This window comes from Maylandia zebra, linkage group LG7, assembly GCF_041146795.1.
Source record: "Maylandia zebra isolate NMK-2024a linkage group LG7, Mzebra_GT3a, whole genome shotgun sequence".
NCBI classification, from domain to species: domain Eukaryota; kingdom Metazoa; phylum Chordata; class Actinopteri; order Cichliformes; family Cichlidae; genus Maylandia; species Maylandia zebra.
The window spans coordinates 33,449,505-33,469,814 of record NC_135173.1 but is presented as its reverse complement, the minus strand read 5'-3'; the positions used below and the strand labels follow the sequence as shown (position 1 = coordinate 33,469,814).

Below are 20,310 nucleotides of genomic sequence, written 5' to 3'. Positions count from 1 at the left end.
GAGGAGCAGATCAACGCTGTCATTAAATTCAGGTGCAGCAGGAGGGGGAGGAGTCACAGAGGATCTGAGGCACCTGACTCAGAGTTCCGGTTTCCCTGAGCTCAGGATTAACAAACTCAGAGTTCCAGTAAACTGACTTCCTGGATCCTGGCAAAGCTTCAGCCTCAGGTTTGAAGACCTAAAACATCATTCTTGCAAGCTCCAAAGTCTGGATACAGTCGTTTTTCCTCATGAACACAAACATTCACAGATCAGCACATTCAGCAGAATAGCTTCTGAACAAACCAACATCAACTGTGCACGCACACACACACACACACACACACACACACACACACACACACGCCAGCTGGGTGAAATGTTTGGGTTGATAGTCTGACATTTCATGGTCATTATCCACCATTACACCCAGCAGGGGAGGACACACACACGGTGGGGGGAGTTGGTGGTGTTGAGCCATAATTTCAGCAGGCATGAGGGGGAAATGACGGCGGGGGTGGGAGGCAGGAAAGTGAAGCACAGTGATGCATTTCTAACATAAAAGGAGAAGAAAGATTACAGCTGTTGTTTGTTGGCCTTTTCACAGAAGAGCTGTGATTATGGGCAGTTATGACCGGAGGGGAGGGGGGGTTTCTCCACAGACGACCCAGAGGAGAGAGAAAACAACACAAAGGTTATCATGTGGAAGGAAACAGGAGGGAGGGAGGAAAATTAGAAAGAAAGAACGACCCCTTAGAGCAGAGGAGACCTGAGGTAAATGAGTTCCAGGTGAACCTGCAGAAGTCAAACTGCACCGGCAACTAAACTAAACGCTGTTCAAGCACTAAATAATTCACAGCGCTTGTTTTTGGTGCCGGGCTGCACATTTGGGAGGGGTTACCGCTGTCGGGACAGATCAGATCATCACGTCTGACAAGTGGTCCCCTCACAGGTGAAGCTCAAAGAAGCTGAAAGCTACCGAATACAGCAGAGAAAGGGTAACTCAGGTGTGCCGTGAGCTAAAATATAATTCTTCATTACGTATGATCGGTGTTTAAAGCTTCGTTTCATTATTTCCAGTCATATTGAAAAGGTAGATATTCATAATTAAAATACCTTAAACACAAAATTTAAGACATTTTATGGTAGAGTGACACAATAAAACATTTAACTCAGTTTTCCTCTATGTTAGTTTCATCTCCACAACAGTCCCAGGTTCTCCTTTAGTCCTGACTGTGGGACTGACTCACTTTTGGAGTGAGCCTCTAGTGGATATTAGAGAAACTACGGTTTTTGGTACTTGAGCCAACAAGCACGCCTCTGCTCCCATACATCATCATGTAATCAGCATGAGCCATTACATGGTTTCATGCACAGCACCAACTGTAAAAACTGGTTTTCCCAGGAAAGGCAGGAATTTGTGACTTTCTATACGTCATTTCTACGTCATGAATGTAAAGTTCTGTCGTTTTATTGGTATTTTAAGGTTTTTAGCACTGATCAAAGACAACTTGTTAATTTTGTTGTTCAAGCACCAATGACAATAAAGATATTCATTTCAATTCAATTCCTCAGACACTGAGAACTATGCACTTTTGGAAATGGAATTTTGATGTACATACTGTCTTTTTGCAAATTGTGCACAGTGTGCATTTTATTTTCATTTTTATTATAATTTATAAAAATGGGTGTATCTCAAAAACAAAGTTATGTGCACACTCAAAATAATGTTTTGTGATTTGAAAGGATTTTATGCAACTTTTTTCCTTTTATAATTTTTGTATCTATGTTCTGGGTAGTTTATTGCATTTTTTTATGTTTTTATTTAGTTACTATAAACTTACTACACACGCATTTTCAAAACTGGGGATATAAAGGATGTATTGATGCACAGGAAGTTGGGAAAAAAAGCACAAAGGCACTACAGGAGGTAAAAATGTAAAAACAAGCTCTGGAAGGTAATTTTAAAGTAGAAAAAAAAAATAATTAGGACCCAGTTTAAGACTTGAGAGAGAAAAACAAAAAAAAAGGGCTACTCAAGTAGTTTGACTTGTGCTGGTACAGGTTTAAATATTGAAAAGCTAGTCTCCAGAAAGTCTCAAAAGAAACGCTGGACTCACTCTTTTTCACCATTATGACATTTAATGCCATCGTTCCCTGGAGAAGTCACTACTGTACGGTTGACCTGTGGGTCGTCTCCAGCAGAGTTTTAATTGGTCTGACTTGAGCCAGCAGCTTTGTGACTGAGATGACGTACGTGTGTGTGTGTGTGTGTGTGTGTGTGTGTGTGGTGAATGATGCAAAGAGAAAATCATTATATGAGGAACATAAAGAGACATCTGAACTTCGTAGAAATGAAAAAATTAACATTTGACAAACCTCAGCTTCAGTCTAAGAAGGTTTAGAAAACAAATCTTTGTTTTGAGCAAAAACTAAATAAATAAATAAAAGTAGAATCAGGATTTACCACAAAGTGTTGAAAAGATTCCCAATCTGAATCAGATTGCTGAAAGTGACGTCAATGCGGAACCTCTATTATTTTAATGACCACCAGGGGGCGACTCCTTCGACTTCTATGGTCTTCTGTGACCTCTATGAACTTAATGGGCTCAGTCAGTAGTTTCAGGTCATAAACAGAACATCAAGTCATTTTGGTGGATATCAGGCTTGTCTGCTGTCCCCTGTTTCTAAGGCGCTGCAACAGTTTATATTTATATCTGCAGTTGTACTTGCAGGTGCTTTCAAAATATACTCACTACTCTTTATACTGTTGTATATGGGTTTTTGAGGACTCTCTTTAAAAAGAGATGCTAATCTCAATGACTTAAAGTAAACAGATTTAACAATAAATGTATAACGAAAACTATAATGAGGACCAAAGACGTGTACCTGCAAACGTGTGATCTGTTGCTCAGTGATCCGTCTTAAAAAGCAGCTTAAAACTTGTCATTTTAACAATATTTGTTTTGACATTTTTGCTGTATTGTCAAAATACAATTTTGCTTGCTTACCCCTTTACTGATCTAACATATTGAAATGTCTAGCATGTTAATTCAGCTAACAAATACAATCTAGACCATTATTCCCCACAGGTGGCTGAGAGTCAGGGTCTTTCCTTTGAATTTAATAAATACCAACAGCCTCACAGTGTGCAGAAAAAACAAGCGTTTCCTGCATTTGGATTGCTCAGGATCTGATGGTAAACAAATATTCCTGTATACACGCTACAGGTCAACCGTTATATGCACATTTCTTTGTTTTGTGCCTTTTTCTGTTTAACTTATTTCTTCCAGTGTGTTTGTGACTTTTAGTGGTCGTCCTCACCTTGTCAGCGTTGTCTGCAGCCAGCAGGTTGGTGGCAAGCGTCTGCAGTTTGTGTTGAGCCATGTTCTTCAGTGCGGCCAGGCTGCGGCGGGTCATCGCCTGTTTCAGGTTCACCGCCGAGTGGCTCAGAGCATCCACAGTAGCTGGAGCCAGCTCATCACAGGCATTCAGGATCTCTACTGCAGTTATTCCCATCACACAGCGGTCCAACGCTCCTGGAACCAAACCAGTAAACAAATCTGCCTCAGCCTCAGAAGACACAAGCTACACACAAACCAACAGTCTGATATTTTTTCACCCCCTGGTCCACCTGCAGGTGTACACCTGTGCACAGTAAACCTGAAATATATAGATTCACTGCTAACTTCTAATACATAAGTGCCTTGTTTTTTCTCATTGTGCCCATTCATTTCTCAATTAGACCAGCTAAAGATTTTGCATGGAAAGAAACTGCTAATTGGATGGTTTAAATTCCTTGTAGCTGCAGGTGTTTAGCACTCACTGTTTTAGTTGACTGATGGTACTCTATTAAATCCATCCATCCATTCTCTGCCGCTTATCCTTGTCAGGGTCACAGGGGGGCTGGAACCCATCCCAGCTGTCTAGGGCGAGAGGCAGGGTACGCCTATGGGCAATTTGGAGTTACCAATTAACCTATCCCCACTAACTGCATGTCTTTGAACTGTGGGAGGAAGCTGGAGTACCTGGAGAGAACCCCCACAAACACGAGGAGAACATGCAAACTCCACACAGAAGGACCCCGACCTGACAGTGGACCTTCTTGCTGTGAAGCAACAGTGCTAACCACCGTGCTGCCCCTCTATTAAATCCATAGGGTAGATATAGATAGCTCTAAACCTCAAGCTCTCAATTGCAGTACAGTCCTCAAAGGTTATTAGGTTAATTTGGTAGTAACACTCAGTTTAAACAACACAAGGATAATACAAAGCAATAAAAATCAAACACTGCAATCGTATGCAGTTTGAAAAAGAAAATTCTTGCAGTGTATTACAAGCCCTTTAACTAAATTTCGAATTTTAAAATGACAAACAGTCATAGTAGATCCATAAGTAAACAAAGGAGTTGTGTTTTAAGCAGACAGAAATAAAATAAAACTTTTACATGTAAAACAGTAAGTAAACCTAAAATATCTCAAGAGACATTTCAAGAGAAAAACATTCAATAGAAAGAGCCAGAGTTTTGTAAAACAATTTTCATCCTGCACTGACCTTTTTATCAGTAAATTGGAAACAGTGAAAAATGTCCAGTGTAATTTCCTTCAATACAAGATTGTATTAAAAGTATGTTTAAAAAAATAGCCTGTCATCTGTTGACCACCCAATCAATTAATTGAACCACTTGCACTCTAAAAGGTGATTTCATCTGAATAAACAGAAAATACGCTTCACACTGGATAAAACTAAAGCAATCCTGCACAGGTGGGTCTTAAGCTTCTTTTTAAAAAGAGACTTCTGCAAATTGGACCCAGCTACAGCCAACATTTCCCTGAGCTCAGAGACCCAGGAGCTACATATGATGGATGAAGCAGTTCATTAATACCAAGTAGAAATTTGACCATGAAGAGCTCCAATAGTGATCTCTGAAATCTTCAACTCAACCCTAAACTTTAAGGGTTTCCAACACACTTTGTTTGTGGGAAGCTCAATGGTTTTGATTCAACTTTGACAGAACAGTAGGTGGGGTTGTGCGTTGTGTTCTCAGGGCCTCAGAACTGCACTGAGCTCTGACCTCGACCCTGTACGACATCGTCAGGATGAACTGACACATCGATGGTTTTATCTCAGCCTCTCTCTCTCTCACTCTCTCTCTTCATTCTCATCACACAGACTCGCCTTCTGTTTCCATCAGTCTCTCTCCTCTTGCCCTTGCACTCTCCTTTTATTTATATCAATCTTCCAATCTCTCTCACACCATCTCAGACTCACAATCATTATCTATAGTCTCTTGAATATGATTCAGGTCACAGACGATCTTCTCCAGTGTAACAATTCTCCACCTTTATAGAAAGAGACGGGCTTTAGAGAGACATCATTAGCTGCAGACAGAGCTGACATCAGTATTGGCTCTGGTATTGAGTGAGAGGAGAAGTGGCACCATTATACCTGAGTGTGTATAGGTGTGTGTGAGTGATGAAGGCCCATGAGCCATGGCCCCATTACATGTCTAACGCCTGAGTACACACACACCTTCCTTAATTTCACACTTAGATACCCTGCAATTTCCCAGCACTACAGCTCATTCAGGTCACACACACACACACACACACACACACACACACGGTCTGTTCCAGTACCCAGTCATCATTCAAGTTAATGCTACCTCTATGCTGTGCCACATGGTGCAGACTGCACATGAGCTAGCAGGTACAGAGGAAGATGTTCACTTCGTTTCTTCATGTCAGGATGATAAGATGGATATTGTTAAGCACAGAGCTCAAATTAGGTTAACTGGGGAAAAAAAAAACAAAGGATGTAGCTGCCATGTTGACTTTTTGGAGCTATTGTTGGACGAGAGCCAAGTTATTGTTCAGCCAACACAAGCAAACCTGTTCATCAGGCACAAATACGAGTTTTGGGGGATTATTAGGTGGCTGTAGTTCAGGAGGCTGACCAGCTATCTACTAATCAGAAGGTTAGGGGCGATCGTGGCTCAAAGAGTTGGCAGTTCGTCTTGTAACTGGAAGGTTGCCGGTTCGAGCCCCGGCTCGGACAGTCTCAGTCGTTGTGTCCTTGGGCAAGACGCTTCACCTACCGCCTACTGGTGTTGGCCAGAGGGGCCGATGGCGCGATATGGCAGCCTCGCTTCTGTCAGTCTGCCCCAGGGCAGCTGTGGCTACCACTGTAGCTGCCTCCACCAGTGAGTGAATGAATGAATAGTGGAATTGTAAAGCGCTATATAAATGCAATCCATTATTATTATAATGTTGGTTGTGTTTGACTCTTTAGTCTGCATGGTAAACTATCCCTATCCAATATACTGAGCTCCAAGCTGCTATCTGACATGTTTATTGGAATATGGATGTGAATCTTAGGAAAAGTGCTTGTATTAATTATTTGATCAGTGTATGAGGACTAACTGTTTTGAAGCCAGTGTCTAGTGGTCATTGGGGGAACTGCAGAGAGCACGCCCACCCCCACCCACCTTAATGCATGCTTAGCATTAAGATTAGAAGTAGGAGGAAACTGCAAGCCTGAACCTTTCAGCCTTGGTAGCAGCTCGCAAAGGTTTTCCTTTGAGCTAACAAACAGGCTAATATAGAATATTATGATCGGTATCTTAACAGTCATAAGGTTTCCATGTTCTAGTACAGTGAAAACACCTCCTTCCTGGTCCTCTGGTTCTTACCTGTGTCCATCTGCCAGACGTACACAGAGCCGTCAGAGCAGCCCACCACCAGGTAGTCGTCTGCCGGGCGCCACTTGATGACTTGGATGGGGAAAAGGTGCCGCGACGCGAGCATGATGCACTTCCTCTCCCGGAGACTGAGCAGGCCGACAGAGTGGTCGCTGGCCACCGAGCAGACACAGTGCTGCACCCGAGTCTGCAGAGGAAACACAGCAGCAAGGTGAGGCATAGAATCTGAAGAAGTGCTTGCAGGTCACCGAGAGGTTAGCAGACAATAAGTCAGAGTAGAAACTCAATACGGCCTCTGAATCGTTTAACATTATTTTATTTTCAAGGATTTCGAAGCATTTAAAACCACTCAAGATGTCAGATTTGATTCAATTTAAATGGAATGACCCTTTTTAGTCATTAGTGACTGCACTGCTGCAAAGGTCTTCTGATCTCTGGAGTCAGATATCACTGGTTAAAAAAAGATATCTGCTCTCTATGACATCAAGTAGAGCCAAGAGTAGAAACAAACTATGTGAAACTGATTAGAGCATCCTGAAGCCTGAGCGTCCGCCTCACAGTTTACTTTAATATGAAGAACCAAATTGGAACAGGACATATGTGACAAGAAATGAGCAACAGTTACAATAGGTACCCTTTACTATTAAAAGAATGAGAAGAAGCCCATCTGATGTCTTCATTAAAGCTTGTGTGTGTAACAGCTCAGCCATTGTACTCAACAGCATTACTGTGATTTCCATGGCAGCAAAACATCTCTAACCATTTATTTTAATGTCATGTAAACAATACGAAGTCCTCTCTGTGTAGTTTCAGGTGGGCTTCTGAAACCACAACAGCACAAAGGTCTCAACTTATTTCCACAGTAACGATGACGACTGTAACCTCGTAACATTTAAATCTAATGTCAAACAGTGTTGCAGAGACGGCAGAACAAAGCCTGAAAGCAGACATAGACCCGTGCGGTGGCGGTCTTACGCTGCAGTTTTCTGGCGGAACGATGAGCTGCGTGATCTCCCCTCCGTGGACACAGAAGATGTGCTTCATCTCCCCGGTGAAAATGTCCCAGACAATGACGGAGAAGTCCACTCCCCCAGACACCAGCGAGCGCTGGTCGTAGCGTGGCGAGACCTGGTATGGGTACAGGACGCAGGTCACCTTGTTGCGGTGGCCTCGTAGGGTGCGGTGAGGCGGCCAGCCTGCAGAACAGACCGACACAAAGGTCAAAGGTTTTTAAAGTCAACTAAAACTAGAAATAGGCATGAAAATGAATCTTAACTGATGTAAAAGGAGTCAAATTGAAACAAAACTTCCCTGGATTTGTTAGTGTGTCTGTATAGTTTGTCTCACCTCTCCTGAGCATGTGCTCGCCCTGCAGCAGCTGGACGATGGCCGTCTGAGTGGCGGGAACGAGGATGATGCTGCCGTCTTCTCTCCCGCACACCAGGCGCCCCTGAGAGGGGATGTAGACGCTGGCCGTCACCTGAGGTGAAGCACACACACTCTCTTAGAGTTTCCCCACTGTGTAAACCCTATCGCACACGTGCTCACAAAAGAGGTTATTTTGGGGTCGTGTTGATGGACACAATAAAAGGACGTTCCCCACACACCCACACACACACGTTTGTTTTCATTTTTGAAAGTTTTCAACTCTGTGAGAATATTTTGAATCTTTAAAACAACTTCTTTTATAATTTAATGAGAACTTTTCTGTGTTCAGACCTTAATGGGTTCGTCTTTGCCTGGCAGGACGCTGAGCTGGTCAATGATCCCCGAGGACACTGGGGTCAGCTTATCAAATGCCTCCTGCAGGCTGATGGTGAATGACACCTGCAGCTCTGCAGTGATACAAACAGACAAAGGACTCGTTTAGAGATCAGCCTTCTGAAGGACTTGAGGATGAAGAATAAGCTCTCCAGAAAGTTGAACAATGCAATCAGGCATCTTGTAAAGGGGACCTATGCTGCTTTTCTTTTTTCTCTTCCACATTTTTCTTAAGAAAAGAAACTCTGTGAATCAAGTTTTTCTGTTTGTTTGTATTTTTGGACCAACAGACTAAAAACAACCTCCGTTAGTACCAACTCGTTAACAATGGGCTGCTTTAAAGCTAAAAAAAAAAGAGAGATCATCGTAACGTCATGCTGAGGTTTGAAGTTCAAGAAAAACAGCAAAGTTTTATGAAAAGACTTTTACCAGAGAAACCTCACCATCTTCCCCCCTTCCTTACCTGTGGAGGTGGACTGTGGCTGCAGAGGCGAGGTGTCCGGGATGCTCCACAGGGTCATTCTGCCCGCCGAGTCACCCTGGATCAGCAGCTTATGGAAGGGCTCCCTCCGGCTGAAGAAGAAGCGGGTCACAGGAGGGCAGATGAGGAGCTGGAGGAAGGCAGGAAAAAATACATGTCAACACCAACAAGATGTGATGCCTCAAAGCTCCCCGGTGACAGCTGGAAAACATCTTTAAAGGCTCTCCAATTGGCCAGAACACTTCCACCAATACTGGAATATGCTGAATTTGTAAGCTGAGCTTAAATTTAAGAGCCAAGTGAAGCTGAAATGGTTGGTTTTGCTCTCAGGTTGTCTTCAAACAACAACAACAACACACAGCAAACTGCAGAAAAGCAGAACCACACATCTCTGATCTACAAGCGCTCCAACCACTGTTTTTTTGTTTTGTTTTTTATTTTCTAACTCTGGGATGAAATAAGCCGAACTCATGGATGGCTGTCTCAGCGCCATCTCTTGGTTATATGAGAGCCTGATACAAGGCTCTGAAGTAAAAATTTGTAGAGCAGAGTAAAAGATGACATCAGTTTGGTTGAGTATCACCAAAAATCTGAGCAGATTCTGTTCCTTGGCTCAATAATTCTGGACATCAGGATAAAACTGACCTCTCCGGGAGAGAATAAACGCAACTAGAATCACACTTTAGCATTTCATACTATTTAAAAAAAAAAAATAAAAATCCAAAGGTTACTGAAAATGGTGGAGATGGGAGGAGGGCAGCAGAGCTTTAACTGCCTAAAAAACACAAGCAATCCACCGCTAACCAAAACTGGGCTGACTTACATCTATTATGAATACATGAAGTAATAAAGAGTGAAAACTAATTAATGTGACGAGCAGTGCGAGAACAATTCTCAGAGTGCAGTTTGGGGTGCTGGCAGGCGTGTGGGGGGGGGTTGCGATGATGAAAGCCGGTGAACCTGCGGGCGTAGCGTCACTGCGTAATGGCTGAGGGGGTGAAGAACGATCAGTTAGTTCAGCTCATCTGAGCGCTGTGGACGAGCAGTGAGGGTATGCAAAGTGCCACCAAATATCACACAAACACACACAAACCAAACCACATCTTTCACTAAAGATGCAAACAATTAAACAGCAAGGAGAGTTTAAGTTTTCAGCAAAAACCACCAGAGAGGAAGCAAGAAAAACAGAGACGGGACACCCACCCACTGCACCTCATTCATCTGGATAACTAGAAACACAATATTCAGAGTTCTGTGACCTGTAACCTGAATTTCTTTTAACCTATTTTAATATTTAATGCAAAAAGAAAAAGTGAGCAAAACTGTACAGAATTAATGCCACTACTAAAAAAATTTATTTGTAAATTCTAAATTAAAGGCCAACCAGGAAAGAGAATTTTAGACCAAGGATGATGGAAAAAAAAAAAAAAAAGCTTTGGAAATTTGGCCATGAAAATCAAAAATCTGATTTTAGTTTAGAAAATCTCTCGTTCTAGATCAACTTCATTCTTTCAGAATGACACTTTTCATTGTGGCTGACCTGACAAATGTCACCTGAGCAACACAATATTATTTACAGTAAATAACTTATTATTACATCACATTAAATATTATATCACACCAGATGAATATAAAATTACATTTTATATTTGGATTATTTATTTAGCTGGTGGTGATCATAGGAAGTCGGCCCTAGCGCTGGAGCTCACGCTGGCTTTGGTTATGTTTGCGAGTTCTGTGCACCATATTACAATTATGTGTCACATTTTTTAAAAAGCATTATTGTAAAAGTACCAAAAATTGGTATTCACTTCAATGAAATGTTTCGCATTTGATGTGGACCATGGCCATCTTTTCCGTTATGCCAAGATAATAACCACCTTTTTGCTGTGTTATCGAAAATGTAGACATATAAAAGAAAACAAAGACATTTGTCAAATAAAGGACATTGGTAATTATAGCAACCACTCTGTAGCTTCCCTAACAGGGGAAAAAAGCTGTTCCCATGAAAGCTAAATATCTTTTTTTTATTATTTATCAACATCTCACAAATAACGTAGAGTTTTTGGCTATTTGACTGTGGCTGACCCATTGTGCGCCTTTGGTTTGTTATGACCTCCGGGACTCAGCGGGTCATTATTTGCTTAGAAAGCAGCTTGGGGGACTTTGCATGCATCTTCATCAGCATGAAGACAGATGAGGAGGGTGATGGTGCTTTTGGAGGACAAGTTTTGCTTTAGTGGGAGGAGAGCGTGAAACCAGGTGAACCAGAGTGAGTTCAGTCCATCAGTTGGTTAGGCAGGAAGGAAAACAAAGAGCGGAGCAAACAAAAACAGGCAGTTCACTCAAATAGTCATCAACTCAGCAGCTCACTCTCAAAACAACTAATTACCTCTTACAAGCAAAACAGCAGCCGTCAGTGGTTTGTTTTCCTAGCAAACTTACAGATATTACCATATTTCTAGCATTTTCTATTATGATGGCGTTCCTCAAGGACTCATTCTTGGACCACTGCCATTTTATGTACAACCTAAGCCACAGCTTCACTGACATCAGGAATTAGTCTACGCTTTCAAATATATAAAATATAAAATTCAGTATATTCTTCTGATAAACAAAGTCCTGAATGATCAGGTCCCATTACATCTTACAGGCCTCGTATAGACCCACAGTATCCCAACACTCTCAGTCACTCTCAGACTGCAGATTTAAAAGTGTTTCCTAGATTTTCCCCAAGTAAAATGGCACATCAGGATCATCTGGGTTTTTTTGGAAACATCTGCCCACAACGCACCACATCACTATGTCAACAAGCCAAACTTCACTAACCAATCAAAAGCATTTGTCTTAGTGGTGCCTAAGTGTTTGCTTTCTTTTAAGAACTGAAGGCACATTTGAACCCGGAAATGGCTACAGCAATCGGAGACCTGCACCTCCATGATCCTGGAAGAAAAAGCAGTTCTTCCTCTCCACTGTTGCCAAGTGTTTGGTCATAGCAGATGTTCTGATTGTTAAGGTTTTCCCTCTAATAGTGTTGGGTCTTTACCTAGTGTTTAAAGGACTTTTGCACCCCCTGATGACATGGGATGGTGTGTTTTTACGGCTGAAAAGTGTGAGCTGAAGAATGTGAGCCACTGAGCTGACATCAACACTTTCACTGCTGTTCTCACAGTTCGCTCTTCTCACCTGGTTGTCACTTTCTGGATGAGCTGCAAAGTCCCAAAGTCAGTTTGTAAATGCTCCAAGCATTTCAAAATAATATCTTTTTGACCCCACCTGGACCCTAAGAATAATTTATATCACAAATTAGCTCGAAAGAAAGATTAATCGAGCATTTTTCAGCTCTGGCTTCTCCAAAGTAAGGAATACAATTCTAAAAACTCTTATTCTGCCTCTTGTAGCTTTTGCAGCTTAGCCATGACAGTGAAACCTTCTTCTTCCTGCCTTCGCTTTCACCATGTATTTTTCTTGGGCTTACAGGTGCCTCTAGAGGCCGGTGGTGGAATAACGGCTCTGGGATGTAGAGCTCCAAGTCGTACCCGCTGGGAGGGAAGCACTTCACCTCCAAAACCATCTCTTCCTCCTCACCTCCCTCTCCTTCCCTCTGAGAGGAGCGAGGGAGGGAGCATAAGGTAGAAACAGCAAAAGTAACAAAAAAGGCACAGACAACACATTAATACCAACAAGACGACAAATTATAAATACACACATGAAAAAAAACTGAGGAAATTAAACCAGAAAGGAACAGAACACAGAGTCAGGTTCATGCACACGGATCAAGATGAGACCTTTCATTTACATTTCCCGCAGCGGTTTCAAATTAAAAGCTTTAAAGGAATAAAGTGGAAACAGGGATGAGCTACCGCCTGGAACAACAGGTCATATCTGCAACTGTTGTTGGACCTGATCTCTGCTGGCTTTTTTGTAATCTTGAATACACGACCAGGTGTACTAATCCAGGTGCATGAAGTGAACCTCACATAGAATAAATCATATAGACAAGACAAAGCAGCCTGAAGACTTCAAGAACCACATTTATCAATATTATTGCAGAGTAGACAGCTAGTACCACGTTAGGTTGGCTTTACATAGCTAAAAGCAGGACAGGCCTGCTGGTTTGCTGCACAATAAGGTTACAGGTTTGCTGACTTACCGACTACTGAAAGTTAATGTGAATAACTGGAGTTCATAACTTTTAGTTGTGAAAATACATTTCCTGATGGAGGCTCAATGCTGAAATGCAGTATAAAGTTTTTAGCTTAAACATGTCTTAATAATAATAATAATAATAATAATAATAATAATAATGTTGTTTTACCTGTGTTATTCTCAAACTGTGTTTAGGATCTCATTCACTCACTTCTCAAAGTTTTTTAAACTAATCAAATGACGCCCCCGTCAAGTCTATTCTATTTATAGCCTATAAACCATTTAAAGAACAGAGGCTGCCTTATAAGTTCAAAGCATCGGTATCAGTAGCTATATCTGCAACACTAGCCCTGTATTTACTTGGTATGAAATCATTGAATCTCCCGTCTTCCTCCCTGCGCATGCAATCTGAGGCGGATGGAGGACTCACCTGTTTGTCTGAGCGGTCAGCGATGCTGTACACCAGCGGAGGGATCGAACCTTCTTTGGTTTTCCCAACATCACTGCGGAAATGCTCACTAGCAGGCAGGCAGCTAAGAAACACAAAGACATGTTTAGGTTAAATTGTCATGACGATGAACCTGTCTTTTTCCTGCAGTGATGACAGATGAGCGGCAGGCTTACCTGGCTGGCAGCTTGTAGATGTAGCTGCAACCATCCTCGGTCCAGATGATGACTTTGTCCGCGGCGATGAACTCACCTCCCGTCCAGGACTGGTCGTTGTCGTTGGACACCGAGCAGAGCAGGGAGTAATCGCCCGCATCAAACACCTGAAACAGACAAAAATTCATTAACATAACCATCTGTCCAGGCCAAGACTTCAGACTGCTGTGTGATGATATTGTAGAGAACCATCAGCACTCCTCTGTGGTAGCAGGGCTAGAAAATCATCAAAATCCTCAGTGTATGTTTAGCTCAGTGGATGAGCAGTTTTTAATACTCTGAACACACAAGCCTTAATCAGGGTGTTAATTTCACACATTTCAAACAGAAAAACACCAGTCAAAGTCTCATAAGTGTAACATGTGACTCAAATACAGTGGTCCCTCGCTATAACGCGGTTCACCTTTCGCGGCCTCGCTGTTTCGCGGATTTTTTGTGTGCAAATCTTATGGCTGTATCTTTGTTTTTGTTTTCTTTCTTGGGGGGGGGGGGGTAACAGCGCATTGTGTGCTGCGTCCGGATCGGCTGTAGACCATAGTCAATCTCCTCCATGCCGTGTCTCCTGTCCAGTACAGAATGTGTTCAGCTTGTCAAATTTACATAAATCTGCGATCGCTAGCAGTGTGAGTGAAGTGCTGTACTGCATGTTTGTATGTTGTATGCATGTTTTCTCCCCAACAAACACAACAATGTCGACAAAATGTTGCTAACCATCGCACAAAAAGTTGGAATTCTGGACATGCTAAAGGAAGGTAGAGGTTACCGTGTTTTTTGGATTATAAGGCGCATTAAGCGAAACAAAACAGCAAAGTGAGTCAAGCTTTAATCAACTCATTCTTCTTGTTTCCTCTATAATACATGACTTATTTTTCTACGAAGGTTTGAACTTTGAGAGTGTTTAAACAGGAGAGAAAAGTGTGAAAATGTTCATGTCTGTCTGAGAAAAGTGTATAAAGTGTGTAGTGAGGGGTTCTACAGCCTTAAAACGTCTATAATAATTGTAATAAAGCTGGATACTTCTCGGATTTCACCTATCGCGGGTTACTTTTAGAATGTAACACCTGAGATAAATGAGGGACCACAGTACAGAGTTTTTCCTGGTTTCTTTTGGATGCACTTCCAGCGGAATAAAAGAGGTTTACCAGCAGATTATAATCAAGTATGACAACATTTTATACATTTCCTAACTCACCACCTTAATACATGCGCAGTTGACACAAAGTTTGGTTAAATCATTGGCTTTAGTAGGGTATGACTTAAAAAGCTGCACATATAAAACTCATTTCTCTGTACAACAGGTACACTGCACTGCTCCAACAGCAGGTGGAGCATACCATAATGATTTACCCAGTAAGAAGTAAACCATCTTCATAGTATAGAAAACCCAAGGGTAACCCTCGAGTTACCTCCTACATAGTACAGGCTTCATGTGACTGGCTTAAATGGTATTACATGATAACCTTTCTTTCACTCTACCAACTTTGTTCAATCTATTTTGATCAGTTTAAAATAGGTAACCAGACACAGGAGCATTTCATCACGCTCAATCACCACTGTGACCATCATGCCAGCAAAAACAACCCCCGAGTGGTTCGTGCAGGTTCTTACCCTCCAGTATTTGGAGCACACGACCAGCAGGCTGCTCTGAGTGAAGGTGCAGAAGGAGATGCTCTGGCAGCCCTGACAGTAGATCGGTTTGGACTCCTCTTCAAACACAGGGTCCAAGTCCTGAAAAAACAGAAAAAGAAATTACAAGTTAGATCCTGAGCAGAGCCATGCATCGATGCTGGAGACACAGAAAAGAAGTATTTTTTTCCTTGATTTTTAAACAACCTCCTGGGCTGAAGTGCCAAAAGTTATAGTTCCTCTAACGTCCACTTGAGGCTGGCTCCAAAAGTGAGCGACTCTCCACAGACTCATGTTTAAATGTCCAACTTTATATCAGAAATAAACATGTTTAGACTATTGACACTCCTCCATCAGATTATAATACTTTAAAATTAGGGGTGCGACAGGTATGCTGAAACAGACTCTAGTAAACTTGTTAGGCCTGACCTCCACTAAATGCTGGTACCTTTTTAAAGCTGTCCAGAAACCAGTGGGTGACATCAAGCTGGCCACATCTATCTTTTGTATACAGTCTATGATATTCTAATCTAAGTAGGACTGGGGAGGTCTGTGTTTTCTTCTTTACTTTATTTACAGCTTCATTTACGATGGTGTAACTGAAGCCTGATGCGCGTTTTAATAAACACCTGTATGGAGGTGTACCTGCATTCTGCTGACCTCAGGTGTTATGATCCAGACCTTCAGGATGCCCGTCACTGACACCGCCACAACCGTGTCCTCTGCACAGAGACAGAACATAGCTTATTCACAAGTACAAACATGAAGAAGTCCACAGCGATGATGTTTTGTGCAGGGCAGTCTGCAAGCTAACATTCAAAGCAGTGAACCTGAGGGAAACTCTCACCTTGTGTGCGGTGGGATCGGATGATGCTCATAGAGCTAATCCAGTCAGGAGAGATTTTAGACACCAGCGAGTACAGGACCTCCAGGCTGGTGGCATCCACCACCAAGATTTCTGGGTAGTGGCCATTACAGAGGAGACGCCCCTCCCTCTGAGTGCCGATGGTGAACTGGTAGTACTGAAGAGGAGGCAGAGAAGGAGGGGAGTGAAGATGAAATGATCTGGATTAAAGGTCTTTTCAATCACCTTGTGGTTTAATTTTGGTCTCTACTTTTTTCCTGAAGGTAACATTAGGCTTTTGTGTGCTGGTTAAATACTTTTCACCTTTTTTTTTTTCCCACCTGAGCTTTTTTCCCCTTTTTTCAGGGAAAAGGGAAATACACCTTAAAGCTTAGGGAAAGAGCACAACCATTCCCTTTGTATGCTCTCATTATGAAAACCCTACAGTAAACACTAGTTTACAATAGTATTGGGAAGCTCATCTGTAACCGGAAGGTTGCCGGTTCGATCCCCCAGCTCTCTCTGTCCTGGTCGTTGTGTCCTTGGGCAAGACGCTTCACCTACCGCCTGCTGGTGTTGGCCAGAGGGGCCGGTGGCGCGATATGGCAGCCTCGCTTCTGTCAGTCTGCCCCAGGGCAGCTGTGGCTACAACTGTAGCTGCCTCCACCAGTGTGTGAATGAATAGTGGCATTGTAAAACCGCTTTGGGTGCCTAAAAAAAGCGCTATATAAATGCAATCTATTATTATTATTATTACCATAAAAAAAGAAGCCAAGTAGAAAACACCTGACATAATTAACCAATCAGACTGTATTTGGGTTGAATAAATAAGGCGAGGCTGAATCAGTGCTATGCAAATGTACTGTTTAACATCTTGATGTCTGATGATCATTCACTGCATACGTGTGTGTGTGTGTGTGTGTGTGTGTGTGTGTGTGTGTGTGTGTGTGTGTGTGTGTGTGTGTGTGTGTGTGTGTGTGTGTGTGTGTTACCTGTATGCCAATGTGAGCGCATGCCAGCTTTGTGAACTCAATACAGCGTCCATCGTTCACGTCCCACAGACACATCTCCCTGTAAGGTCAAAAAGCTGCTGTCACACATTAATGTACTTTGAAGAGCTTCCTCATACACAGAAGCCTAATCTGTTTTAAGCTAATTATGGTTGTAGTAAAATGGACTGCATTCTTTTAGAAAACCACAGTGGTTGCAGTACATGAGATGGTCCCTTTCGTACACCAACAATGCCTCATCTCAAAAACATCCAGCTCTGAAAATGACTGGACGTGAAGTCAGGCAGTCTAATACACATTTACCACTGATGTGCTGTCCTGCACCAGTGCCTTCCTCTCAGACTTTTTCACATTTCTCACACTTATGCATTTGTTGGAATTTGGCTCAGAGCTGGCTTAGAAGCTATGCTTTAAAAAAAATTATTTATATGTTGTAATGACTTATTTCATTGTTTTTAAATTTTATGCATCACCCTGTCCAAACTAAACCTCCTACAACAAATCATCACAGCAGAAACACAACGGCAACTTCATTTAGGACAGCTATAACGCTTATTTAATCAAAAAAGGCAAGCAGCAACCTCTGAGACTGAGAAATAAATCCAAAGAGTGCAGTTCCTTTTATGTCCATAAGTGAGTCAGTCGCTTATAGACTCCCATATTAAAAGACCCAAGTTTACAGGACTTTACAGACTGTTACAGAGAACTCTGCCTCTATAGAGAGCTTTATCTTTTATAGGGATCACAGTACACCCATCTGTTAACAGGTCATTAACAGATCAGTGTGTTATTGATCTATTAACAGATGCACGTGTCTGCCAGTTCCATCTGTAAAAGCCTCGTACTCCACCCTTTCATCCAAATATGTGGACTTCTGGCTCCAATAAACCAAAAAGCAAAAGGTAATAAAGTCTCAGTATAGGACAAATAAATGGACCACATTAGAGTCCCAAAACCTGTCGTTTATACAGTTTATGTCTGTAACATGTAACCACTGTACGGGCATAACAATTAGGGCAGATGTGACACATATTTAGGATGAAAAGGCTCAAATTTAAATACCAGGCTTCAGAGTTTATTCCCAAAACTATTCTGACAAATCTTTCCGCAACTGAGCCTCAGCACTGAAATGAAAATACTTTAAGACACAAGTTAAAAAATAAAAATCACAAGAAAAGAAAGGTGTACACACAGCGACTGTACATACAACCCACATGAACGTGTTATATAAAAGTTAGCAAAAAGAAGTCTCATGGAAGCACGCTTCACGATTGCTCACCCGCTCTCAGATGCACTGACGATGTACTGTTTGTCGCTGCATGCACTCGCTTTAGACAGGCAGGTGATGGAGGCTGTGTGACCAAACAGCATTGCCCTGGGACAAATCTGAGCAGGAAACATAAGAGAGGAGCAGAGTGTTTGATGAGAGGAGGAGAAGAAGCAGATTGAATAAAGCTGGAGCACAAACACTCACCTCCAGCTCAGGCGTCATGTCCCAGAGACAGATCTGTCCATCGTGGCAGCCGGTGATGATGGTGCTAAAGTCATCCATCACCAGCAGACTGCTGATGCAATGTGTGGGAGCTGTGCGGCCCCAGAGCACTATGGGTAGAACCAAGTTGTTCCCCGACATTATGGTGAGGTGTCTAGAAACAGAGGAAACAATGAGGCTTCAGTGTGGCAGAAGTCTGCCTTAGCTTAATGGTTTTAGCAACATTTACATGTTTGAATGACTTCGTGGGTAACAGCAACCTGGAACAGTTTTGATTGGTGCATTTTGGATCTCATGCTCATGCACAACAATCAGGAGGAAGTTTGATTTTACTCCAGCAAATAAAGCTGATTATCTAAGGACACAATCAGAACCAGGATTAAATCTCAAACAGCTAAAATACTACTGAAATGATCATTTATGACCCATTTCACATGGGAATACCTTTTTAAACTTGTCAAGTTTAAAAAATTGTTCTGCAGGAACAAATCTTTGAGTGTGTTTATATTTACAGTCCAAATTGTAATAAGTTACTAAAGCAGTGAGATAAATCTACCCAAGCACACCCTGCGATCTCTGCAGCTCTCCCTCTGCAGGTATCACTGCTAGAAAGCCTGAGGATGGCTGCTGTCAGTCTGAAGAAAGGTTTGCAACAAATATGAAATTTAGATTTAAAGATAACAGTTCGTATGCAGACAGACAGCTTCCAGTTTAGCATTGTTCTGTAGCAGGTCTGCACAATAAATATAATTTTAATCTGAAATCATAACTTTGGTTTCCCACAATGAAATGAATACGATCAAGTGATAATTAAAAAATGCTTGCTCTGCCAACAAAACAAGCTGTGTGGTGCAGTGAGCTTCAAGTTTTCTGGATTAGTCTGTAAGAGCAACACTCCATTAAAAGACGGAAAAACAACAAAACTCAAACATGTGACAACAGAAGGTGAAGAGTTCATCCCTCAGTGCAGATCATTATCATACTCCGGATATTCTGCAAGTGATGTGACTCAAGAACAAATCTTATGCAAAGAGCGCTGGAGAGTTTTCCTTTAAACAACAACTCAAAAAACACAATACAGAGACCCAACAAAATCATGATAAAAATAACAACAATCATGCAGAACAACACATATAAGAAGTCAGCAAGAATGACTGTTAAAAAAAACCACAACTTCAGTTAAGCAATAACAGGGCAGGAAGTTTGATTCTGCCTTGTAAAGTGACATTTTATTTACATCCTTTTGATCGCCATTAAATCATTTATTGATCCATAAACAGAGCCAATGTCATCCTGGAGGAGACCACATGTTTAATCACGTGAGGCAAATCAGGCAATCATTCCAATCAGCATTAGTATTGATTGCAGTGACCCTTAGCTCCAAGGTGACAAGATTACTCAAAAGCAACAACAGAGCCTCCTGATACTCTCACTGTGGGAGCTCAAGAGTTCAGGACTTTGGACCAGCACACTCACAAAGTTAAACCATGCTGGAGTAGTGAAAACTAGGATCATTCATCCCCACTCATCATTTACTCATCCCCACTAAAGAAAAACTGAGGTGCAAACCAAAGCTGTGGCTCAAAAATTAACGAACGAATGAATC

The 20,310-nt window shown here is 42.0% G+C and overlaps 1 protein-coding gene across 4 annotated transcripts in view; it reads right to left on the bottom strand.

Annotated features, from left to right (window-relative positions):
- The window catches only part of wdr7 (WD repeat domain 7), a 99,414-nt gene that overhangs the window by 78,046 nt on the left and 1,058 nt on the right, over nucleotides 1-20,310 (bottom strand). For 2 of the 4 annotated variants that reach the window (XM_014407240.4, XM_014407243.4), the window contains exons 2-16: nucleotides 18,687-18,858; nucleotides 18,492-18,598; nucleotides 17,195-17,273; nucleotides 16,206-16,380; nucleotides 16,004-16,080; nucleotides 15,341-15,460; nucleotides 13,694-13,839; nucleotides 13,500-13,602; nucleotides 12,399-12,524; nucleotides 8,903-9,050; nucleotides 8,398-8,513; nucleotides 8,026-8,158; nucleotides 7,654-7,874; nucleotides 6,670-6,865; nucleotides 3,304-3,518 (exon numbers count right to left, since the gene is read on the bottom strand). In XM_014407240.4, the coding sequence (XP_014262726.2) occupies nucleotides 3,304-3,518; nucleotides 6,670-6,865; nucleotides 7,654-7,874; nucleotides 8,026-8,158; nucleotides 8,398-8,513; nucleotides 8,903-9,050; nucleotides 12,399-12,524; nucleotides 13,500-13,602; nucleotides 13,694-13,839; nucleotides 15,341-15,460; nucleotides 16,004-16,080; nucleotides 16,206-16,380; nucleotides 17,195-17,273; nucleotides 18,492-18,598; nucleotides 18,687-18,845 (2,121 nt within the window). In that variant the 5' untranslated portion in view covers nucleotides 18,846-18,858. The remainder of the gene's footprint in view (nucleotides 1-3,303; nucleotides 3,519-6,669; nucleotides 6,866-7,653; nucleotides 7,875-8,025; nucleotides 8,159-8,397; nucleotides 8,514-8,902; nucleotides 9,051-12,398; nucleotides 12,525-13,499; nucleotides 13,603-13,693; nucleotides 13,840-15,340; nucleotides 15,461-16,003; nucleotides 16,081-16,205; nucleotides 16,381-17,194; nucleotides 17,274-18,491; nucleotides 18,599-18,686; nucleotides 18,859-20,310) is intronic. The other 2 variants (XM_014407241.4, XM_014407242.4) reach the window with 2 other exon arrangements.